Source organism: Lissotriton helveticus, chromosome 3_1, assembly GCF_964261635.1.
Source record: "Lissotriton helveticus chromosome 3_1, aLisHel1.1, whole genome shotgun sequence".
Taxonomy (NCBI): Eukaryota; Metazoa; Chordata; class Amphibia; order Caudata; family Salamandridae; genus Lissotriton; species Lissotriton helveticus.
In genome coordinates this window covers 991,127,082-991,152,393 of record NC_136061.1, presented here as the reverse complement: position 1 = coordinate 991,152,393, position 25,312 = coordinate 991,127,082, and the positions used below count along the sequence as shown (strand labels likewise).

Genomic DNA, 25,312 nt, shown 5'->3' with positions numbered 1-25,312 from the left:
ATGGTCATACATGTGGCTATACACTATGGAACCGCTTTTATCATTTAGCCACTTTCCCTATTTACCTTGGTTTTGTCTATTCCCTGTACTCCTATTGTCCCTCTTATTTCTCCTTTTCTGTCCTATGAGTTCATATCATTGTCATGACTTCCGTATGCTAAAAATTGATCATAGTAAAAGAATCATAACGAGTCAATTGGGTAATTCTGGCCAAGCCATTCCAGGGTACAAAGGGGAATGGATCACCCCTATATTTGGTTGGGGTGCAGGGGAAGCGATTTCTCTACAGAATTATTTTTTTTTTAATTGTATTTGCACAGGGGATACTGCTCCCTATGTGTTGGATTCTAGGCTATGGAGTACTCCACTTAGCAGGAATACTATCTCGCTAGAAGGTTCACTTGACCTTCCTAGGAATCTGCATGGAAACGTAGTAATCATTTGGATTCCTGACAATGTTTGTGAATCTCAGAAAGCAGTAAATCTGCAAGTTCAGTAGATTCACTACTATCTTTGTGAATCCAGACCATTGTCTTTCAAGTTATCTCTGATTGCATACCTCGAGTTGAAGTCGCTAAAATCAAGCTGATAGTTTCCTAGATACATTTTGACGATTTCTCAACAGTTGTTCACTTTCGTCTTCAAAATTAGTGAATCCATAAAAACATTAACCTGCATTATTTTTGGACTTTTAAATGTTCTCGTTCTCACTAGAGGGTGGCAATTTCTTAGAATCCTGTTTCTTCTCTCATTCAGTGCTGAATTACAATCTGAGTATAGATGTCAACAGAAAACCAGGAACACACTCAAGATTTTACTTCTCTTCAAACGGAACATCTGACGTGGTATTAGGGAAGATTGACATTTCCAACGCCAGAAGGACGTGCAGAAAGCAGCAAGCATTTATGAGGGTGATGTATAATCCTTTTGAAGCAAATTCATTTCAAAAGTTGTGTTTTCAAATCCAAGTTGCGATACATATGAAGTAAGGTACAGTCACGTACAGCAATAGTACCAAACTCTTCCAGTGAAGGAATTCGACATGTTGCTGGATTGTCAGTACCGCATGCACCATGTAGATAACTGCCCACTTGTATGTGTCAATCACCATCTAATATTAACATTGTTAGGATACTTTTTTAGCAGAAAGGATATTACATTTTGTATTGCTATAATATAAATGGCTATACACAATTAAGACAGCTTTATTTTGTGAGTTGTTCATGGTACTCCGTGCTTCGTGGCTAGCCAGTGACGTTTTCAATACCAGATTTGTAAGCAGGACTCACAATAATGATGATCCCTACAGTGTGTAAAGCAGCCTTTGAACTAACACCATAATACCAACATGAGAAGCTTCTCCTGCAGTCATGCATCACCCCTTCTGGTCTTCAGGGTGTTAGTTATTGCTGCTTCTGTCCTCTATGGTGAGATGGTATGGGCCAACTCTCACATAAGGGATAAAGTATATATGACACCATGTAGATTGAGGTCACAGCATGATCAGTGGATTGTAAGAGGAAAAGTGTTTGAGGACTTGTAGAGGGATGAGAAAATCAGAATCACAGAAAGAGAAGGCATGTTCTTCAGTGGACTTATGGAAAATGAGGGTCTGAGCCAAGAGCCACAGAATTCAAAGCAGTGGGGCTTGGAGGTATAGAATTATAAAATAACCAATTGCCGCATGGGTTTAAGACAGTGGTGTAGCAAAGGGGGGTGTCGGTGCGCCCCGGGCAGGCCGAATTTTGGGGGCGGCACACACCCCCGCTCTTACCTGCACCTGCTGTGGGGCGACAAATTGCAGAAGCCAACACCACTGGTGGCAAAAGGTTTAGCTAGGCCACTGGTCTAAGAGATACCACTTCCGAATCATGAGATTCTGGTAGAATGGACTGGGGTCCAGGTTAGTGGCAAAGTGCCCTTTAGTGTAGTAGGTGCACAAGATTTTTGAGGTCTAGTTCTGACGAATTAATGTGTTCTTAAGAGAATGCTTCTAGGAGTTAAATGTCTGCATGGCACAAGGTTAAATGGTCCGACAGTGCTATTGGGCTACATGTCTCTGACCTGAGACTAAGGCTATGCATAGTGAGAAGCGTCACAGTGCTATGGAGGTCACTCTATGGAAACAAGCCCTGGGTCAGAGTATTCTGAGCCCTTAAGGCACTTTACTGGGGTGACATCACATGCCATTGGAAACATTGCTCAAGGTCTCTGAGCACTGAGCATCTTAGCACCTATACCTTAGAGCGATGACATCAATGTCACTGAGGTTTGTTATGTAGGCCTAGGGGCACAGTGCTAATGATCATAAATCACATGGGGCACTATGATTAACTTGTGGAATCAGAGCGTATCGGGACAGGAGTGTGTGCTGCAAGGTGCACCTTTAGCTGGAAAATTAAAGGTGGAGAGTACATGAATATATGAATTGAAAAAAGAGAGGTGCAGAATTGAGAAGGTAAACTGGGGCATTCTAAGTGTGGCAGGGTATGCTCAGACGTGAGTCCCTTGCTCACTTGGCCACTGGATTCAAGATAGCCTGGCTGATGAGGATTATGAATCCGAAACCGGTCCCAGGATGCTTGTTTCCGGTCCAGGGAAGACATGGCTTGGCAGTTCGGGCTGGACTGTTCCCACAAGGCACAGGGTCAGACTGATTTGCATATAGCCATGTCTGAACTGGGGTGGCTGAGTGAACTAAAGAATGGTGATGGATTAAACCCAGATCAGTTGACTGGGGGTGAGTGTTTGATTTGTTCAAACGCTCCGTCCATCATCCCCTTTTGTATCGCTTTGTTCGCCCTAAGTGTGGCAGGGTATGCTCAGACGTGAGTCCCTTGTTCACTTGGCCACTGGATTCAAGATAGCCTGGCTGATGAGGATTATGAATCCGAAACCGGTCCCAGGATGCTTGTTTCCGGTCCAGGGAAGACATGGCTTGGCAGTTCGGGCTGGACTGTTCCCACAAGGCACAGGGTCAGACTGATTTGCATATAGCCATGTCTGAACTGGGGTGGCTGAGTGAACTAAAGAATGGTGATGGATTAAACCCAGATCAGTTGACTGGGGGGTGAGTGTTTGATTTGTTCAAACGCTCCGTCCATCATCCCCTTTTGTATCGCATTCTAAGATGGGTCCATGGTTCCTTTTCAGGGTCAATAGTCTTGACGGCATTTCCCCTTTGCCAAATGACGAGGTGAACCTACCACCACAGACCTTTGTCCTCTGATGGACTTCGGGAGGCAAACTCTAGATTTGGTGGTCAGGCCTCGACCATTTTGCTTGAGGAATGTCGTCCACAATACATGTAGTTTTACAAATAGTCTCCAACTTGAATTCCCCTTTTAATTTTGTTGTTGAATAATCGTGCACTTTTTCATATTTTGAAAAACGTATCAAGTAGGGTCCAAATTTCATGTTGAAGTAACCTACCCATTAGTGGAAAAGAATGCACTCCCCTTTGCTGATTTTTAAAATCTTTTTCTGTATTTTCAAATGCAGACATTGCATACACTACTGTTTTCCACCACAGATGTGTTTGTTATTCTACTACATAGTTTATATAGTTATGACTAGTCTCTGGCAAGTGCAAAAGTGATGGGAGTGTATGGTTATAGTTGGGTACAAGCAAGACCGTAAACAAGGGTGTCTAACCCTAAACCCTTCATTCAAGTATGTCGACTTGTTGCTGCACTCGCTTCTGTGTATAGAGGGTTGAACGAGCAAGTCACTAGACATCGAACTGCTATTACTAAATAGAAATAAATGATAAAAGGTTTTGAAGAGTTATGCTATGTATATTTTTTATGCATGATGTATGACACTTTTTTATCTAAAAATTGTTTTGTGGAAATGTATTTTTGACTGTAGATAAATATTTCAAAAGGGTATGTCAGAAGCAGGACTCCAAACCTACATATTGCCATCATTCAATGAAAAAGGAATGTTTCTGACTAAGTGTAGTTCATCTATTTCTCAGAAAGATGTGCGTGACATCCTGGCTCCCATCTATGTAGAAGCTGCATATCAACTTGGGGATCACATTGTGAAAAGGAGGCGTACTAGTGAATTTCCACCCCTAAAACCAATTCTTCAACAAAAAGATGGGAAGGAGCATGTGACAAGAAAAAAGGTGAGATGAAGATGTCTCAACATTTGAGATGTAAGATGTGTATTGTATTTTTTTCTTATTTTCCTTACTATCTAAATAGTTCTGTTGCTTGCCCAGCGTGAACTGCCTTTTGGTGCTGGTCAAGTCCAAGCACTTTTAAGGCAAAGGTAACTGATTGTTGTGTTTCACGAAATACACTTCACATCAGGAAGTAATTGAATCTATCACATATACTTGTGTTGCCGGAGGCGTGCTTCCTTCGCAATGCATGCATAGTGAGTACAGTTATGGTGCATTAATCCCCTTAATGAAAATGGCTGTTTCTTCATCTTGCAACATAACAAGACCATTTTGTCACATCGAGCATGACTGCGATATTCCCACTGTAGTCTTCCTATTTTTGTCCTGTACTCTCTACCGAGTTGCTGGCAGTGGTGTAGCACCTGCTTATGTGCCACCTTGGAGGAAATGGTGATTATCCCATGCACTTCCAGCACTGCGTAAATGTTCAACATTAATGTGCCCCATCTTCTACACCTTTTGTGCTAAATCCCCCCAAAAACCATTAGTTAGCAGCAAACTTTGGAACCAGTAATGTGTGCATTTTTGTCAATCTAATGTTCTAAGGTACTTTGTTCAAGCAACATTATTCTAAACTTGATAGGACTTAAGTTCCATTTTAGAGGGGTTTAGGTATACACCGTCAGGGTGGTTATAAAAACAGATAACAATTCATGTATGTTAAAGTACATTGAGCCAGCAACAGTGACCAAAATTTGCTAAGACCTGAGAGTCAGATTTAGAGTTTGGTGGAGAGGTTACAACATGAGACAAATCCTGCCTGCTTCACTGCGAGTGCTTTATATCCAGTAGCACTTGTAATGGCAGAAGGGATATCCGTCACGTTGTGAAGGAGGAACCGGTCCGTCAAACTCTAAATCTGGTCCTGAGCATCGCCAGACAGAGGTTTATGGGGGTTTCTCATCCAAGGAAATTTAAAGAAAGTGTGCAATGGAAAACAGCTGAAAGTAGTATGGGTCATTCACACTGGTCAAATCATGATAGAGGTTACTTTATAGATGCATCTGGGGATGGTTCTCCATATTGCTTTGTAAAGTGAACATTGCTAGTTATTACATGCAAAGTAAGAGGTAATGCAGTTCCCATATACTTAATAATAGGTATTTTACGCTCAGAGTTTATTTTATGTTCTACTTTATCTTTCTCTAGAATGGACTTAAAACTTGCCCATACTCACACATGGATTTTCATGCTCATGCTAGTCCCCAATAATGCTTAAGCTCATTCATATTCATACTAGCACTCATGGATACTCATACACAGACTTGCTCACACCTGCACATGCTTATTCGCACTTCAAACACTCCCATTGCTACACACAATTGTTGTCTTTGACACATAATCTCTGACAGTCTCACATAAAATCAAACACACAGTTACACACAAAGGGGCAGAATGTGGTCGACCACAAGGAATAAGCAGAAGTAAGCAGAGAAGGAACAGTGTCTAGTATATTCTCAGAAGAGGAGGCAGGGGGAAGAAAATGTTCATGAAAAGGTCCACTGCTTTAAAATCTTTATTATTCTTTTTGGGATAGCTCAATGGGCTACTCCTCCCAAAAGTCCATTCCTGGCATCCTGCTGCCCACAAGTCATCCCCAAAGACCCAAATACTTGGCATCCTGCATCTCTTCCCATATGCCTTCATCATGGGTCGGCATATGTGGAAGTTGCGTGTTAATGTGTATGTGGTTTACACAAGAAAGAGAACATTGCGGTTTCATTTCGAGCCTTTGTGCATAAAATGCTGACTCTTCTTTGGGAATGCTGGGCACTTCTGCTTCTCAGGCCAACTTCCCCAAAACTTACTCTACAGGCAGAATTACGGTAGGTCACTAGCCCTTTGTAGCATGTCAAAATATTGTTACCAAAAATATCATCATACTGAAATTATGTATCTTAACCGTGACAAAGATATTGTGCCATTTGGTCGATATTTTCTTTTATTGACTCCAGTAGGTGATATTTTGCTAAACTATTCTTAGTATTTAATATTTCTGTCCTACTGTATTTGGTTACAGTGTTCTGGTACCATACTGTCTGAGTGGAACCCACCCACCTCCATTTTCCAGTATTATTGCTGGTAGCAAATGGAGAAGTTTGTTTGATCTTCTATCCACAAACCACCAGAACCATTCAATACTGCTTTGACCTGTGTACAGTAGGGTGGAATAGACACTGAGCTACGAACACTAGGTGTTGCAATTCACATACACAATAGAGCACAGGAAGAGGCCTGTGATTTGGTTCTGCAAACCCCTAAAAAACCTGACCAAAACTAACCTATATTACCAGAAAGCAAAATGGTAACTAGACTTGAATAGGGACCTCGATAGAGAATGGGGACGAATACTAGGATATACACACAATATATAAAAAAGGCTTACTTTTAAATATATAACATTTATTGACCTACTTTTCACTTAACGTCTAAAAAAAAAAACTGCATAAGCTAGCTTAGACAATCCCATTGACGGGATCTAGATGCTTACAGACACTAGGTTTTATGATATGGTATTGAGCAGCATGGAACTTGGACAATATTCAGTGGGCTTAATGGGCAGCTTATGGCCTTAACAGGGAGAATGAATCTGTGCACACCCAGAGGATGCTTACTAGGCCACGTCATGCGACCCCGTGATAAAAAAGGAGGTATCGTATATATAAACCTTTCACTTGCACTTGGCAAATGTTTGTTGAATACAGTCTGGAAATCTCCCAGAGCCCCACCTCTGAGGCCATGGGTACAAAAAAGGATCAAAAATGAAAGCGTGACACTCCATAAGGAAGAACTTTGCTCCTTAAATTAGGAAATGAAATGAAAAGAACATTTGTATAGCACAGTAGCTACCCTGAGGCGTCCTAGCGCTGCGGACACACGCGTGTGGAAGAGCGGAGGGGGCCTAGTCTGAATGGTTGAACAGCTGAGTTTTAAGCTTTTTTCGGAAGGACAGAAGATTGTGTTCCGAACGCAGGTGGGGAGGTAAAGAGTTCCAGAGTTTGGCCGTGTTGTGGGAGAAAGAACGTCCCCCACATCTGACCCTCTTGATTCTGTGTACTGTGAGAAGGTGTGAGAAGGTAGATCTAAGCTGTCTGTTTGGTTGGTAGGGGGTGACCAGAGAGTGATTGATGGTGGTGCCCAATTTCCAGAAGGCTCGATGGGCAATGCACAGGCCCTTGAATGCGATTCTTTACCTGACAGGAAGCCAGTGGAGCTTCTTGAGTTCGGTTTTAACTGGGATACGACGAAGGATCTGGAGCAGGGTGCGTGCCGCACAGTTCTGAATGACCTGTAGCTTGTTTAAGGTGGCCTGTGGGGCCCCAAGGTAGAGGACATTCCCAAAATCCAAACGTGACAAGATTAGACCCTGGATAATGGGCTGTCTGGCTTTAAAGGGTAGTAAGTAAGTGATTTTTCAGATAAGCCTGAGTAAGCCGAAACAGGTGGCTGATAGTTTGGCTGCTTTGTGGTTGAAATTGAGGGACTTGTCCAGCCAGACGCCCAGGCTCTTGATTGTGTCCTTGGGCACAGGGGGGTCCAAGGCTGGTAGACCAGAGGGAGTCGATGTTGGGATTGGGGGGGTGACCTAGTAACATCAACTCGGTCATGTCTCAGTTTAGTTTGAGACATGAAGATGTCATCCATGAGGTCACTGCTCCTATGCAGTCCCTGAGTTTGTTGGGCCCGATGTGAGAGTGACTAAGAGCCACCACTAGCCGAGTATCATCCGCATAAGTGACTATTTTTATCCCGAAGGGGGCGGACGATCTCAGCAAGGGGGCTCATGTAGACATTAAATAGCGTAGGGCTCAAGGAAGAGCCCTGCGGTTCACCACAATCAAGAGGTTTGCTGGTGGAAGTAGTGTCGCCCTCAAAAACTTGGAAGGAGCGCTCAGGAAGGAAGGATTCAAGCCATGTGAGTGCTTTCGATGAGACTCCTAGGTTGGTGAGTCGTTGCAGTAGTATGCTGTGATTTACAGTGTCAAAGGCGGCACTTAGGTCTAGCAGGTATGAAGTACCTTTAGCATTTTCTCTTTGAGTTGGATAGATTATCAGCACAAACCGATACTCGCTAAGATTTATCTGGCTCTAGGTGGGTGTGTGATATGGGGTACGGTAGGGTAGGACAATTAAAGCAACACTCTCAATTACCCTCCCTAATGCACACTGTATGCCCCAAAGGCATAAATAGTCAAGGTAAAAGACGAAAACCTGGGCCTGTCAATTTTGCATTCTGGGGAACCTGCACATCATGTATGAGCTAAGCTCCCACTGAAAGACTCTCCTGCCATGACTATTCATAAACTACAGGAGACAGTAAATTTAAACAGATAAAGGGCACATCTCAATTGTTGCGTATGCCATAGAAGGCATACACAACACTAACACACAATGATCCATCATTTCTTTCAGTTGAAAAGTTGAAACAGCTGAATAGCTGTGAGCGCCAACCTCATTCCTACAGTAGAAAAAATGGCACCCTGATTTCCTCAATTTAAAGAAAGACAAAGGTGAGATAGTAACTATAAAGGCAGAGGACCAGATTTGTCAACACTTTGCAATGGTTTGCGCCGCTTTTGTGATGTAAGCCTGGTACGAAGTGTTGATTTGGGATTTTACTTTCTAGTACAAACCAAGCTTTGAACCAGAAAATAATACAAAGTAGTGCTTTGCCCTACTTAACTTGACTTTGTGCCAATTGAACATATAATAGGTGGTACATGGGAATTCCCTTGCAACCAACCACCCATGAGATTTTTGAGAAAACAAAACCCTATTAACTAACATTGGCGAAAGACTTGTGGAAAAAAATAAGCACCTCCACGAGGCGGGTATATTGTTAGAAAAAAGTTTTCTATTGACAAAACTTTCCTAAATATGCATGTATTCTGGACTGTACAGCACACATTCAAAGCATAAAAATGTTAAAATATGTCAAAGCACACTATTTTGTCCTGGAAGGGTTCAATTTCAATACCAAGCCTATGCTTGGCATCACACACACTCTTGTACTATACACTATGGTGAAAGGGTGTGTGAATAAGCATAAGGCATCCTACCAGTGCAGGGAGAAACAAAAAGAGTGCTATATCTTATGGCACTCTTCTGCTCTCTTCCTTTCATGCAATGTATGCAGCACGGCTATTTTGATTGCTGCATTGTGTTGAGGGAATTCTTTGTAAATTTGGCATAGACAGTATAGAAATTACAAAGCCAGTATAAAAAAGCTGTTCTAACAAATGTGTTATGATAAATAGTAAAAAACAATATGCTAAACAGTTTTCATAGTATTACTTGAAATGTGTTGTGAGGCGCTGAAATAAAAATAACTTTTCAATAAAATGGAGTTTATAAAAAGATATTTACTTTTTGTGCAGCATTTTGTTTTTGTTTACATATTGGATAGAACATACATAGTAAAATGTTTACATACAGGAAGCTACAATTAATTGACAAAGCATACAAACCGTGTAGCTTCATAATTTCTTTCAAGTTTTTTTTAAGTCATATGTTTCGACAAAACAGACAATGTTCTGGCAGTTGTATAGCCCATTTCACAGTTTCAACAGACTATAAGATGTGTGTGCTGTTACTGCGGCAGATGTCAAGAAAAAAAAAGTATTCAGGCTACACAGCTAACTGTTTATGAAGCAAAACGCACAATCACACAAAAGCTTTGAGGGTCCGCATAATGAAGGCTTTATCATGAGATAAAACTTGTCAAAAAGAAGGGGGAGCCCGGAGACTATATGGAAGAGAATGAGAGACGTCAGGTGCGTCATATGGTCAGTCAAACATATAGGTCCTGATTGAGTGGGCAGGAGTCAGAATTCGAGTTGTGCGCGGTTTGCTGCACCACTGAGTGCGAGAAAGGCCTAACTTCCATTTTAGTAGGTCAAGGATGCCAGAATTTAACAGCGCAAAATGGTGCGATATTTGCTGTTACATAAGAAGTTTGTAATGCGAAGCACCAAAATCTGTATGTTATTGCTGAATAAGTGCGATTTATTGAAAAGAATAAACTCTGAAATCCTGGTAGACGGATTTTAATGTGTGATACCTTTCTGTGGCACGCAGGACCATAGACCTGAGAATCGTTAAGTGCAGCTGCACCAGGGTTATGTGATGCCCCTTTCCCGCAAATATGACTTTTTTTTTATTGCCCAAGTGGGAGCAGGCCAGCACATTCTCGTTTTCCCTGCTTGGATTATGTCCTGAAGCGTGCACACATGCTAGAAATTTCAAGGAAAAGGGAGAACGAGAAGGAAAACTGCCCATTGAGAGAACCGCAGACCTGAACAAATGAATGTGGTGGGGGGCGGGGAGGAACTGACGTCACCAAGAAGCACCTTAGTGCAGCGTGCTGGACAATTAACAGAAAGAGTAAAACTAACTATGCATGTTGTCAGTTCAATTTGAGCCGGTGGTTTCTGGTGGTCGGCGCTGCACTCAATCCTACTCCGACACTTATGCCAGTCCACCACGTGGTGGCACTGTTTGTCTAATTTTGAGATGAACACAAAACAATAATTCAGTATACGCTGAAGATGAATAAAGCCTTCCTCCCAAGTCATTCTTGTAGCACTGAGTTGTCATGAACAGTTTGAATTCCCCCAGTTGTAGGAGAAATGAGGTTAGTAGTTGTGTTGGGTCTGTCATTGGCCGCGCCCAGGGACAATTGGTGGTGCAAGCTGCAGTGGCCTCCTGAGAAGAGCCCTGGCACTTGACTTACGTGTTTTTGTTGTTGTTTTTAAAAAAAAATGTTTACAAATTAACCACTGCTTGGCGGGTGTCACCCAGATTGAAACTGCACGCTGCAGCTCATAGTGTTGTCATATCACACAACCACCACCACCGACATACTCCTGGGATACTCTTCTGACACCACAAGTACTCTGAGGAAAACATTTACACATGACACATGTAATCAGCAACAGACACTTAGAAATATTTCCTTGAAGACCGGCTGCCCATCAGTGGAGCCGATAACAGACCTACATCTATATAGGATATTTTTAAACCCCCACAAAGGTCTGCGCAGTAGCCTTTTCATCCACAGATTTTGGACCTCAAACTGCTTCATTATTATTAATTTCGTTTTAAGTGAACGATTTCAGTAACCAATACCTTCGGAGACAGGGGCGGCCTCATTCAAATTTTACTTTTGGTGTAAGTGATAGGTATATTTACCGTTCCTGTTTGTTTCACAATATTGGTTGTTGCACTGAAGTGTATTAATCAGCAGCGCCACCTTCAGGGATTTTTCAACTGACGCTTTATTTGATCTACATTAAAAGATAGCAAGGACGTTTTTCAATTCTTCATAAAGCTCTTAAGTTATGCCATGGAAGAAAACAGTGTTTCTATTGAATTTACTGCATTGACTAATTTGTCCTAAAAAAATAAAATGCATCAGCTTATTAGTAGTAACAAGAACCGGACAGCAGACTTATATTAAGTTGGCATTTTCATGAGTGTCTTATCAGCACCTAGGATTGATTTCATGACTCAATAGTAATACAAGGGGGGGGGGGGACCAAGCCTTGATTCCCTTGTAATGTATTCATAGCTCTGAATCCAAGATGTGAGGATCAGATAGCAGATCTGACTCTTGTTGTCCTAAGTCCGAGGCTACCGCGGTAGTGGATTCAGGTGCAATGTGGTTCTCGTGCAGTGGATTTTTGGCTTCCTGGTGGGTGAAAGAAATAGGGGATTTGAGGTAGATATGGATTTATGTGTCTGGATCGCTCCGTGGGTGAGGAGGGCATCTTGGATGAATTGGGGTGAGTGACTAAGGAGTTATCGGTGACAGGGCGTTGTGCGTTTCTCGACCTCTGCCATATCTCTTTTATAGAAATCCACTTGCCCTCCACCTAGCTGAGAATTTGCATTGTCAGCTCTTACCCCTTTATTGACATGTCTTCATGAGGTGAACGGCAGCACTGGTTCCCAGTTCCCATTATCAGTAATAATATCTTTAACAAGCATTTGCAATGCAATAGGTCTCGCATTAGGAAAGTTTGAGCTATTGGTCTTGTAAATGACACATTTTTATTTATGTATTGGTTTTGAAAATAGCGAAATTAATAGCTTTGTCATTTACAATGCCAATACTTTTAACTTTTGGAAATGTGACACCTATAGCATTTGTAATGCAACGTGTGTTGTATTTACGTGACCTAGATGTCTTGATATTACAAATAACAATGGCTTTTAATTTTTTTAAAGAATTAATACTTAAATAAAAGTTATTGTAATTTATAATGGCAATAGCTTAAACTTTTGTAAATAACTTTTGTGAAGATTATGTTCAGTGTATTTTATTGTGATGAAAATCCAAGAACAGAAGTGAAATATTAACATCTTTTTGTGACATTTGTAATAAAGCTTGAAGCATTGAGAGAACATATTTGAACCAGTTGTTGTTGAATGTTTTCACAGATTGATGTTGTGGTGGCGATGAGTGATGTTGTGGTGGCGACGAGTGATGCTGTGGCATTCAGTGATGCTGTGGTAGTGCATAGTGATGTTGTGGTGCCCCTGAGTGATGCTGTGGTGGTGCGATAGATAAATAGAGTGAGGGCGATAGATAGATAGATAGTGAGGGCGATAGATAGATAGAGAGTGAGGGCGATAGATAGATAGATAGATTGATAGATAGATAGAGAGTGAGGGTGATAGATAGAGTGAGGGTGATAGATAGAGTGAGGGTGATAGAGTGAGGGGGATAGATAGATAGATTGATAGATAGAGAGTGAGGGCAATAGAGTGAGGGCGATAGATAGAGTGAGGGCGATAGATAGAGTGAGGGCGATAGATAGAGTGAGGGTGATAGATAGATAGAGTGAGGGCGATAGATAGATAGAGTGAGGGCGATAGATAGATAGAGTGAGGGCGATAGATAGATAGAGTGAGGGCGATAGATAGATAGAGTGAGGGCGATAGATAGAGTGAGGGCGATAGATAGATAGAGTGAGGGCGATAGATAGAGAGTGAGGGTGATAGATAGATAGAGTGAGGGCAATAGATAGATAGATAGATAGATAGAGTGAGGGCGATAGATAGATAGATAGATAGATAGATAGAGTGAGGGCGATAGATAGATTGATAGAGAGTGAGGGCGATAGAGTGAGGGTGATAGATAGATAGAGTGAGGGCGAAAGATCGATAGATTGATAGAGAGTGAGGGCGATAGATAGATAGATTGATAGAGAGTGAGGGCGATAGATAGATAGATTGATAGATAGATAGAGAGTGAGGGCGATAGATAGATAGAGGGTGATAGATAGATAGATTGATAGATAGATAGAGAGTGAGGGTGATAGATTGATAGATAGATAGAGAGTGAGGGCGATAGATAGAGTGAGGGCGATAGATAGAGTGAGGGCGATAGATAGATAGAGTGAGGGCGATAGATAGAGAGAGTGAGGGAGATAGATAGATAGATTGATAGATAGAGAGTGAGGGCGATAGATTGATAGATAGATAGAGAGTGAGGGTGATAGATAGAGTGAGGGTGATAGATAGAGTGAGGGTGATAGAGTGAGGGGGATAGATAGATAGATTGATAGAGAGAGAGTGAGGGCAATAGAGTGAGGGCGATAGATAGAGTGAGGGCGATAGATAGAGTGAGGGCGATAGATAGAGTGAGGGCGATAGATAGAGTGAGGGCGATAGATAGAGTGAGGGCGATAGATAGAGTGAGGGCGATAGATAGAGAGTGAGGGCGATAGATAGAGTGAGGGTGATAGATAGAGTGAGGGTGATAGATAGAGTGAGGGGGATAGATAGATTGATAGATAGAGAGTGAGGGCAATAGAGTGAGGGCGATAGATAGAGTGAGGGCGATAGATAGAGTGAGGGCGATAGATAGAGTGAGGGCGATAGATAGAGTGAGGGCGATAGATAGAGTGAGGGCGATAGATAGAGTGAGGGCGATAGATAGAGTGAGGGCGATAGATAGAGTGAGGGCGATAGATAGAGAGTGAGGGCGATAGATAGAGTGAGGGCGATAGATAGAGTGAGGGCGATAGATAGAGTGAGGGCGATAGATAGAGTGAGGGCGATAGATAGAGTGAGGGCGATAGATAGAGTGAGGGCGATAGATAGAGAGAGTGAGGGCGATAGATAGAGAGTGAGGGTGATAGATAGATAGAGTGAGGGCGATAGATAGATAGAGAGTGAGGGCGATAGATAGAGAGTGAGGGCGATAGATAGAGAGTGAGGGCGATAGATAGAGAGTGAGGGCGATAGATAGAGAGTGAGGGCGATAGAGTGAGGGTGATAGAGTGAGGGCGAAAGATCGATAGATTGATAGAGAGTGAGGGCGATAGATAGATAGATTGATAGATAGATAGATAGAGTGAGGGCGATAGATAGATTGATAGAGAGTGAGGGCGATAGAGTGAGGGTGATAGATAGATAGAGTGAGGGCGATAGATAGATAGATTGATAGAGAGTGAGGGTGATAGATAGATAAATAGAGTGAGGGCGATAGATAGAGTGAGGGCGATAGATAGAGTGAGGGCGATAGATAGAGTGAGGGCGATAGATAGAGTGAGGGCGATAGATAGATAGAGTGAGGGCGATAGATAGAGAGAGTGAGGGCGATAGATAGAGAGTGAGGGTGATAGATAGATAGAGTGAGGGCAATAGATAGATAGATAGATAGAGAGTGAGGGCGATAGATAGAGAGTGAGGGCGATAGATAGAGAGTGAGGGCGATAGATAGAGAGTGAGGGCGATAGATAGATAGATAGAGTGAGGGCGATAGATAGATTGATAGAGAGTGAGGGCGATAGAGTGAGGGTGATAGAGTGAGGGCGAAAGATCGATAGATTGATAGAGAGTGAGGGCGATAGATAGATAGATTGATAGATAGATAGATAGAGTGAGGGCGATAGATAGATTGATAGAGAGTGAGGGCGATAGAGTGAGGGTGATAGATAGAGTGAGGGCGATAGATAGATAGATTGATAGAGAGTGAGGGTGATAGATAGATAAATAGAGTGAGGGCGATAGATAGATAAATAGAGTGAGGGTGATAGATAGATAAATAGAGTGAGGGCGATAGATTGATAGATAGATAGAGAGTGAGGGCGATAGATAAATAGAGTGAGGGCGATAGATAGATAGATTGATAGATAGATAGAGAGTGAGGGCGATAGATAGATAGATTGATAGATAGAGAGTGAGGGCGATAGATAGAGAGTGAGGGCGATAGATAGAGAGTGAGGGCGATAGATAGAGAGTGAGGGCGATAGATAGAGAGTGAGGGCGATAGATAGAGAGTGAGGGCGATAGATAGAGAGTGAGGGCGATAGATAGAGAGTGAGGGCGATAGATAGAGAGTGAGGGCGATAGATAGATAGAGTGAGGGCGATAGATAGATAGAGTGAGGGCCATAGATAGAGAGTGAGGGCGATAGATAGAGAGTGAGGGTGATAGATAGATAGAGTGAGGGCGATAGATAGATAGATTGATAGAGAGTGAGGGCGATAGATAGATAGATTGATTGATAGATAGATAGAGAGTGAGGGCGATAGATAGATAGATAGATAGAGTGAGGGCGATAGATAGAGAGTGAGGGCGATAGATATAGAGTGAGGGCGATAGATAGAGAGTGAGGGCGATAGATAGAGAGTGAGGGCGATAGATAGAGAGTGAGGGCGATAGATAGAGAGTGAGGGCGATAGATAGAGAGTGAGGGCGATAGATAGAGAGTGAGGGCGATAGATAGAGAGTGAGGGCGATAGATAGAGAGTGAGGGCGATAGATAGAGAGTGAGGGCGATAGATAGAGAGTGAGGGCGATAGATAGAGAGTGAGGGCGATAGATAGAGAGTGAGGGCGATAGATAGAGAGTGAGGGCGATAGATAGAGAGTGAGGGCGATAGATAGAGAGTGAGGGCGATAGATGGAGTGAGGGCGATAGATAGAGTGAGGGCGATAGATAGAGTGAGGGCGATAGATAGATAGATTAATAGAGAGTGAGGGCGATAGATAGATAGATAGAGTGAGGGCGAAAGATAGATAGAGTGAGGGCGAAAGATAGATAGAGTGAGGGCGAAAGATAGATAGAGTGAGGGCGATAGATAGATAGAGTGAGGGCGATAGATAGATAGATTGATAGATAGAGAGTGAGGGTGATAGATAGATAGATAGATAGATAGATAGAGAGTGAGGGCGATAGATAGATAGAGAGTGAGGGCGATAGATAGATAGAGAGTGAGGGCGATAGATAGATAGAGAGTGAGGGCGATAGATAGATAGAGAGTGAGGGCGATAGATAGAGAGTGAGGGCGATAGAGAGTGAGGGCGATAGATAGAGAGTGAGGGCGATAGATAGAGAGTGAGGGCGATAGAGAGTGAGGGCGATAGATAGAGAGTGAGGGCGATAGATAGATAGAGTGAGGGCGATAGATAGAGAGTGAGGGCGATAGATAGAGAGTGAGGGTGATAGATAGAGAGTGAGGGCGATAGATAGATAGATTAATAGAGAGTGAGGGCGATAGATAGATAGATAGAGAGTGAGGGCGATAGAGTGAGGGCGATAGATAGAGAGTGAGGGAGATAGATAGATAGATTGATAGAGAGTGAGGGCGATAGATAGATAGATAGAGTGAGGGAGATAGATAGATAAATAGAGTGAGGGCGATAGATTGATAGATAGATAGAGAGTGAGGGCGATAGATAGATAGATTGATAGAGAGTGAGGGCGATAGATAGATAGATTGATAGAGAGTGAGGGCGATGGATAGATAGATTGATAGATAGAGAGTGAGGGAGATAGAGTGAGGGCGATAGATAGATAGATTGATAGATAGAGAGTGAGGGCGATAGATAGATAGATTGATAGATAGAGAGTGAGGGCGATAGATAGATAGATTGATAGATAGAAAGTGAGGGCGATAGATAGAGTGAGGGCGATAGATAGAGTGAGGGCGATAGATAGTGAGGGCGATAGATAGAGTGAGGGCGATAGATAGACAGAGTGAGGGCGATAGATAGAGTGAGGGCGATAGATAGAGTGACGGCGATAGATAGAGTGAGGGCGATAGATAGAGTGAGGGCGATAGATAGAGTGAGGGCGATAGATAGAGTGAGGGCGATAGATAGAGTGAGGGCGATAGATAGAGTGAGGGCGATAGATAGAGTGAGGGCGATAGATAGAGTGAGGGTGATAGATAGAGTGAGGGTGATAGATAGAGTGAGGGCGATAGATAGAGTGAGGGCGATAGATAGAGTGAGGGCGATAGATAGATAGATTGATAGAGAGTGAGGGCGATAGATAGAGAGTGAGGGCGATAGATAGAGAGTGAGGGCGATAGATAGAGAGTGAGGGCGATAGATAGAGAGTGAGGGCGATAGATAGAGTGAGGGCGATAGATAGAGTGAGGGCGATAGATAGAGTGAGGGCGATAGATAGAGTGAGGGCGATAGATAGATAGATTGATAGAGAGTGAGGGCGATAGATAGAGAGTGAGGGCGATAGATAGAGAGTGAGGGCGATAGATAGAGAGTGAGGGCGATAGATAGAGAGTGAGGGCGATAGATAGAGTGAGGGCGATAGATAGAGTGAGGGCGATAGATAGAGTGAGGGCGATAGATAGAGTGAGGGCGATAGATAGAGTGAGGGCGATAGATAGAGTGAGGGCGATAGATAGAGTGAGGGCGATAGATAGAGTGAGGGCGATAGATAGAGTGAGGGCGATAGATAGAGTGAGGGCGATAGATAGAGTGAGGGCGATAGATAGAGTGAGGGCGATAGATAGAGTGAGGGCGATAGATAGAGTGAGGGCGATAGATAGATAGAGTGAGGGCGATAGATAGATAGAGTGAGGGCGATAGATAGATAGATAGAGAGTGAGGGCGATAGATAGATAGATTGATAGATAGAGAGTGAGGGCGATAGATAGATAGATTGATAGATAGAGAGTGAGGGCGATAGATAGATAGAGTGAGGGCGATAGATAGATAGAGTGAGGGCGATAGATAGATAGAGTGAGGGCGATAGATAGATAGAGTGAGGGCGATAGATAGATAGAGTGAGGGCGATAGATAGAGTGAGGGCGATAGATAGATAGAGTGAGGGCGATAGATAGATAGAGAGTGAGGGCGATAGATAGATAGAGAGTGAGGGCGATAGATAGATAGAGAGTGAGGGCGATAGATAGATAGAGAGTGAGGGCGATAGATAGATAGATAGAGTGAGGGTGATAGATAGATAGAGTGAGGGCGATAGATTGATAGATAGATAGAGTGAGGGCGATAGATAGATAGATTGATAGAGAGTGAGGGCGATAGATAGATAGATTGATAGAGAGTGAGGGCGATAGATAGATAGAGTGAGGGCGATAGATAGATAGAGTGAGGGCGATAGATAGAGTGAGGGCGATAGATAGATAGAGTGAGGGCAATAGATAGATAGAGTGAGGGCGATAGATTGATAGATAGATAGAGAGTGAGAGCGATAGATAAATAGAGTGAGGGCGATAGATAAATAGAGTGAGGGCGATAGATAAATAGAGTGAGGGCGATAGATAAATAGAGTGAGGGCGATAGATAAATAGAGTGAGGGCAACAGATAGATAGATAGAGAGTGAGGGCGATAGATAGATAGATAGAGTGAGGGCTATAGATAGATAGATAGAGTGAGGGCGATAGATAGATAGATTGATAGATTGAGAGTGAGGGCGATAGATAGATAGATTGATAGATTGAGAGTGAGGGCGATAGATAGATAGATTGATAGAAAGTGAGGGCGATAGAGTGAGGGCGATAGATAGAGTGAGGGCGATAGATAGATAGAGTGAGGGCGATAGATAGAGTGAGGGCGATAGATAGAGTGACGGCGATAGATAGAGTGAGGGCGATAGATAGAGAGTGAGGGCGATAGATAGAGAGTGAGGGCGATAGATAGAGAGTGAGGGCGATAGATAGATAGATAGAGAGTGAGGGCGATAGATAGATAGATTGATAGAGAGTGAGGGCGATAGATAGATAGATTGATAGATAGAGAGTGAGGGCGATAGATAGATAGAGTGAGGGCGATAGATAGATAGAGTGAGGGCGATAGATAGATAGAGTGAGGGCGATAGATAGATAGAGTGAGGGCGATAGATAGAGTGAGGGCGATAGATAGAGTGAGGGCGATAGATAGATAGAGTGAGGGCGATAGATAGATAGAGAGTGAGGGCGATAGATAGATAGAGAGTGAGGGCGATAGATAGATAGAGAGTGAGGGCGATAGATAGATAGAGAGTGAGGGCGATAGATAGATAGATAGATAGAGTGAGGGCGATAGATAAATAGAGTGAGGGCGATAGATAGATAGATAGAGTGAGGGCGATAGATAGAGTGAGGGCGATAGATAGAGTGAGGGCGATAGATAGAGTGAGGGCGATAGATAGAGTGAGGGCGATAGATAGAGTGAGGGCGATAGATAGAGAGGGTGATAGATAGAGTGAGGGTGATAGATAGAGTGAGGGTGATAGATAGAGTGAGGGCGATAGATAGAGTGAGGGCGATAGATAGAGTGAGGGCGATAGATAGAGTGAGGGCGATAGATAGAGTGAGGGCGATAGATAGATAGATTGATAGAGAGTGAGGGCGATAGATAGAGAGTGAGGGCGATAGATAGAGAGTGAGGGCGATAGATAGAGAGTGAGGGCGATAGATTGATAGATAGATAGAGTGAGGGCGATAGATAAATAGAGTGAGGGCGATAGATAGATAGATAGAGTGAGGGCGATAGATAGATAGATAGAGTGAGGGCGATAGATAAATAGAGTGAGGGCGATAGATAAATAGAGTGAGGGCGATAGATAAATAGAGTGAGGGCGATAGATAAATAGAGTGAGGGCGATAGATAAATAGAGTGAGGGCGATAGATAAATAGAGTGAGGGCGATAGATAAATAGAGTGAGGGCGATAGATAGAGTGAGGGCGATAGATAGAGTGAGGGCGATAGATAGAGTGAGGGCGATAGATAGATAGAGAGTGAGGGCGATAGATAGATAGAGAGTGAGGGCGATAGATAGAGAGTGAGGGCGATAGATAGAGAGTGAGGGCGATAGATAGAGAGTGAGGGCGATAGATAGAGAGTGAGGGCGATAGATAGATAGAGTGAGGGCGATAGATAGAGAGTGAGGGCGATAGATAGAGAGTGAGGGTGATAGATAGAGAGTGAGGGCGATAGATAGATAGATAGATTGATAGAGAGTGAGGGCGATAGATAGATAGATAGAGAGTGAGGGCGATAGAGTGAGGGCGATAGATAGAGAGTGAGGGCGATAGATAGAGAGTGAGGGCGATAGATAGAGAGTGAGGGTGATAGATAGAGAGTGAGGGCGATAGATAGATAGATAGATTGATAGAGAGTGAGGGCGATAGATAGATAGATAGAGAGTGAGGGCGATAGAGTGAGGGCGATAGATAGATAGATAGAGAGTGAGGGCGATAGATAGATAGATTGATAGAGAGTGAGGGCGATAGATAGATAGATAGAGTGAGGGAGATAGATAGATAAATAGAGTGAGGGCGATAGATTGATAGATAGATAGAGAGTGAGGGCGATAGATAGATAGATAGATAGAGAGTGAGGGCGATAGATAGATAGATTGATAGAGAGTGAGGGCGATAGATAGATAGATTGATAGAGAGTGAGGGCGATGGATAGATAGATTGATAGATAGAGAGTGAGGGAGATAGAGTGAGGGCGATAGATAGATAGATTGATAGATAGAGAGTGAGGGCGATAGATAGATAGATTGATAGATAGAGAGTGAGGGCGATAGATAGATAGATTGATAGATAGAAAGTGAGGGCGATAGATAGAGTGAGGGCGATAGATAGAGTGAGGGCGATAGATAGTGAGGGCGATAGATAGAGTGAGGGCGATAGATAGATAGAGTGAGGGCGATAGATAGAGTGAGGGCGATAGATAGAGTGACGGCGATAGATAGAGTGAGGGCGATAGATAGAGTGAGGGCGATAGATAGAGTGAGGGCGATAGATAGAGTGAGGGCGATAGATAGAGTGAGGGTGATAGATAGAGTGAGGGTGATAGATAGAGTGAGGGTGATAGATAGAGTGAGGGTGATAGATAGAGTGAGGGCGATAGATAGAGTGAGGGCGATAGATAGATAGATTGATAGAGAGTGAGGGCGATAGATAGAGAGTGAGGGCGATAGATAGAGAGTGAGGGCGATAGATAGAGTGAGGGCGATAGATAGAGTGAGGGCGATAGATAGAGTGAGGGCGATAGAGTGAGGGCGATAGATAGAGTGAGGGCGATAGATAGAGTGAGGGCGATAGATAGAGTGAGGGCGATAGATAGAGTGAGGGCGATAGATAGAGTGAGGGCGATAGATAGAGTGAGGGCGATAGATAGAGTGAGGGCGATAGATAGAGTGAGGGCGATAGATAGAGTGAGGGCGATAGATAGAGTGAGGGCGATAGATAGAGTGAGGGCGATATAGATAGATAGATAGAGAGTGAGGGCGATAGATAGATAGATTGATAGATAGAGAGTGAGGGCGATAGATAGATAGATTGATAGATAGAGAGTGAGGGCGATAGATAGATAGAGTGAGGGCGATAGATAGATAGAGTGAGGGCGATAGATAGATAGAGTGAGGGCGATAGATAGATAGAGTGAGGGCGATAGATAGATAGAGTGAGGGCGATAGATAGATAGAGTGAGGGCGATAGATAGATAGAGTGAGGGCGATAGATAGAGTGAGGGCGATAGATAGAGTGAGGGCGATAGATAGAGTGAGGGCGATAGATAGATAGAGTGAGGGCGATAGATAGATAGAGAGTGAGGGCGATAGATAGATAGAGAGTGAGGGCGATAGATAGATAGAGAGTGAGGGCGATAGATAGATAGAGAGTGAGGGCGATAGATAGATAGAGAGTGAGGGCGATAGATAGATAGAGAGTGAGGGCGATAGATAGATAGAGAGTGAGGGCGATAGATAGATAGATAGATAGGGTGAGGGTGATAGATAGATAGAGTGAGGGCGATAGATTGATAGATTGATAGAGAGTGAGGGCGATAGATAGATAGATTGATAGAGAGTGAGGGCGATAGATAGATAGAGTGAGGGCGATAGATAGAGTGAGGGCGATAGATAGATAGAGTGAGGGCAATAGATAGATAGAGTGAGGGCGATAGATTGATAGATAGATAGAGAGTGAGAGCGATAGATAAATAGAGTGAGGGCGATAGATAAATAGAGTGAGGGCGATAGATAAATAGAGTGAGGGCGATAGATAAATAGAGTGAGGGCGATAGATAAATAGAGTGAGGGCAACAGATAGATAGATAGATAGAGAGTGAGGGCGATAGATAGATAGATAGAGTGAGGGCTATAGATAGATAGATAGAGTGAGGGCGATAGATAGATAGATTGATAGATTGAGAGTGAGGGCGATAGATAGATAGATTGATAGATTGAGAGTGAGGGCGATAGATAGATAGATTGATAGAAAGTGAGGGCGATAGAGTGAGGGCGATAGATAGAGTGAGGGCGATAGATAGATAGAGTGAGGGCGATAGATAGATAGATAGAGAGTGAGGGCGATAGATAGATAGATTGATAGATAGAGAGTGAGGGCGATAGATAGATAGATTGATAGATAGAGAGTGAGGGCGATAGATAGAGTGAGGGCGATAGATAGATAGATAGAGGGCGATAGATAGATAGAGTGAGGGCGATAGATAGATAGAGTGAGGGCGATAGATAGAGTGAGGGCGATAGATAGAGTGAGGGCGATAGATAGATAGAGTGAGGGCGATAGATAGATAGAGTGAGGGCGATAGATAGATAGAGAGTGAGGGCGATAGATAGAGAGTGAGGGCGATAGATAGATAGAGAGTGAGGGCGATAGATAGATAGATAGATAGAGTGAGGGTGATAGATAGATAGATAGATAGAGTGAGGGTGATAGATAGATAGAGTGAGGGCGATAGATTGATAGATAGATAGAGTGAGGGCGATAGATAGATAGAGTGAGGGCGATAGATAGATAGATAGAGTGAGGGCGATAGATAAATAGAGTGAGGGCGATAGATAAATAGAGTGAGGGCGATAGATAAATAGAGTGAGGGCGATAGATAAATAGAGTGAGGGCGATAGATAAATAGAGTGAGGGCGATAGATAAATAGAGTGAGGGCGATAGATAAATAGAGTGAGGGCGATAGATAGAGTGAGGGCGATAGATAGAGTGAGGGCGATAGATAGAGTGAGGGCGATAGATAGAGTGAGGGCGATAGATAGATAGATAGAGTGAGGGCGATAGATAGATAGATAGAGTGAGGGCGATAGATAGATAGATAGAGTGAGGGCGATAGATAGAGTGAGGGCGATAGATAGAGTGAGGGCGATAGATAGAGTGAGGGCGATAGAGAGTGAGGGCGATAGATAGAGTGAGGGCGATAGAGAGTGAGGGCGATAGATAGATAGAGGGCGATAGATAGATAGAGTGAGGGCGATAGATAGATAGAGTGAGGGCGATAGATAGATAGAGTGAGGGCGATAGATAGATAGAGTGAGGGCGATAGATAGATAGAGTGAGGGCGATAGATAGAGTGAGGGCGATAGATAGAGTGAGGGCGATAGATAGATAGAGTGAGGGCGATAGATAGATAGATAGATTGATAGATAGAGAGTGAGGGCGATAGATAGATAGATAGAGAGTGAGGGCGATAGATAGATAGAGTGAGGGCGATAGATAGATAGAGTGAGGGCGATAGATAGATAGATAGAGTGAGGGCGATAGATAGATAGATAGAGTGAGGGCGATAGATAGATAGAGTGAGGGCGATAGATAGAGTGAGGGCGATAGATAGATAGATTGATAGAGTGAGGGCGATAGATTGATAGAGTGAGGGCGATAGATTGATAGATAGATAGAGAGTGAGGGCGATAGATAAATAGAGTGAGGGCGATAGATAGATAGATAGAGAGTGAGGGCGATAGATAGATAGATAGAGTGAGGGCGATAGATAGATAGATAGAGTGAGGGCGATAGATAGATAGAGTGAGGGCGATAGATAGATAGAGTGAGGGCGATAGATAGAGTGAGGGCGATAGATAGATAGAGTGAGGGCGATAGATAGATAGATAGAGAGTGAGGGTGATAGATAAATAGAGTGAGGGCGATAGATAGATAGATAGAGAGTGAGGGCGATAGATAGATAGATAGATAGAGAGTGAGGGCGATAGATAAATAGAGTGAGGGCGATAGATAGATAGAGTGAGGGCGATAGATAGATAGATAGAGTGAGGGCGATAGATAGATAGATAGAGTGAGGGTGATAGATAGAGTGAGGGCGATAGATAGATAGAGTGAGGGCGATAGATAGATAGAGTGAGGGCGATAGATAGAGTGAGGGCGATAGATTGATAGAGTGGAGGGCGATAGATTGATAGATAGATAGAGAGTGAGGGCGATAGATAAATAGAGTGAGGGCGATAGATAAATAGAGTGAGGGCGATAGATAAAGAGAGTGAGGGCGATAGATAGATAGATAGATTGATAGATAGAGAGTGAGGGCGATAGATAGATAGATAGATAAGAGAGTGAGGGCGATAGATAAGGAGAGTGAGGGCGATAGATAAAGAGAGTGAGGGCGATAGATAAATAGAGTGAGGGCGATAGATAGATAGAGAGTGAGGGCGATAGATAGATAGAGAGTGAGGGCGATAGATAGATTGATAGATAGAGAGTGAGGGCGATAGATAGATAGATTGATAGATAGAGAGTGAGGGCGATAGATAGATAGATTGATAGATAGAGAGTGAGGGCGATAGATAGATAGATTGATAGAGAGTGAGGGCGATAGATAAATAGAGTGAGGGCGATAGATAAATAGAGTGAGGGCGATAGATAGATAGAGTGAGGGCGATAGATAGATAGAGTGAGGGCGATAGATAAATAGAGTGAGGGCGATAGATAAATAGAGTGAGGGCGATAGATAAATAGAGTGAGGGCGATAGATAAATAGAGTGAGGGCGATAGATAAATAGAGTGAGGGCGATAGATAAATAGAGTGAGGGCGATAGATAAATAGAGTGAGGGCGATAGATAAATAGAGTGAGGGCGATAGAT

The 25,312-nt window shown here is 43.2% G+C and overlaps 1 protein-coding gene across 2 annotated transcripts in view; it reads left to right on the top strand.

Annotated features, from left to right (window-relative positions):
• The window catches only part of ITGA4 (integrin subunit alpha 4), a 628,337-nt gene that overhangs the window by 409,822 nt on the left and 193,203 nt on the right, over positions 1 to 25,312 (top strand). For both annotated transcript variants that reach the window (XM_078681473.1, XM_078681474.1), the window contains 2 exons: positions 757 to 911; positions 3,980 to 4,132. In XM_078681473.1, coding sequence (XP_078537599.1) covers positions 757 to 911; positions 3,980 to 4,132 — 308 coding nt within the window. The remainder of the gene's footprint in view (positions 1 to 756; positions 912 to 3,979; positions 4,133 to 25,312) is intronic.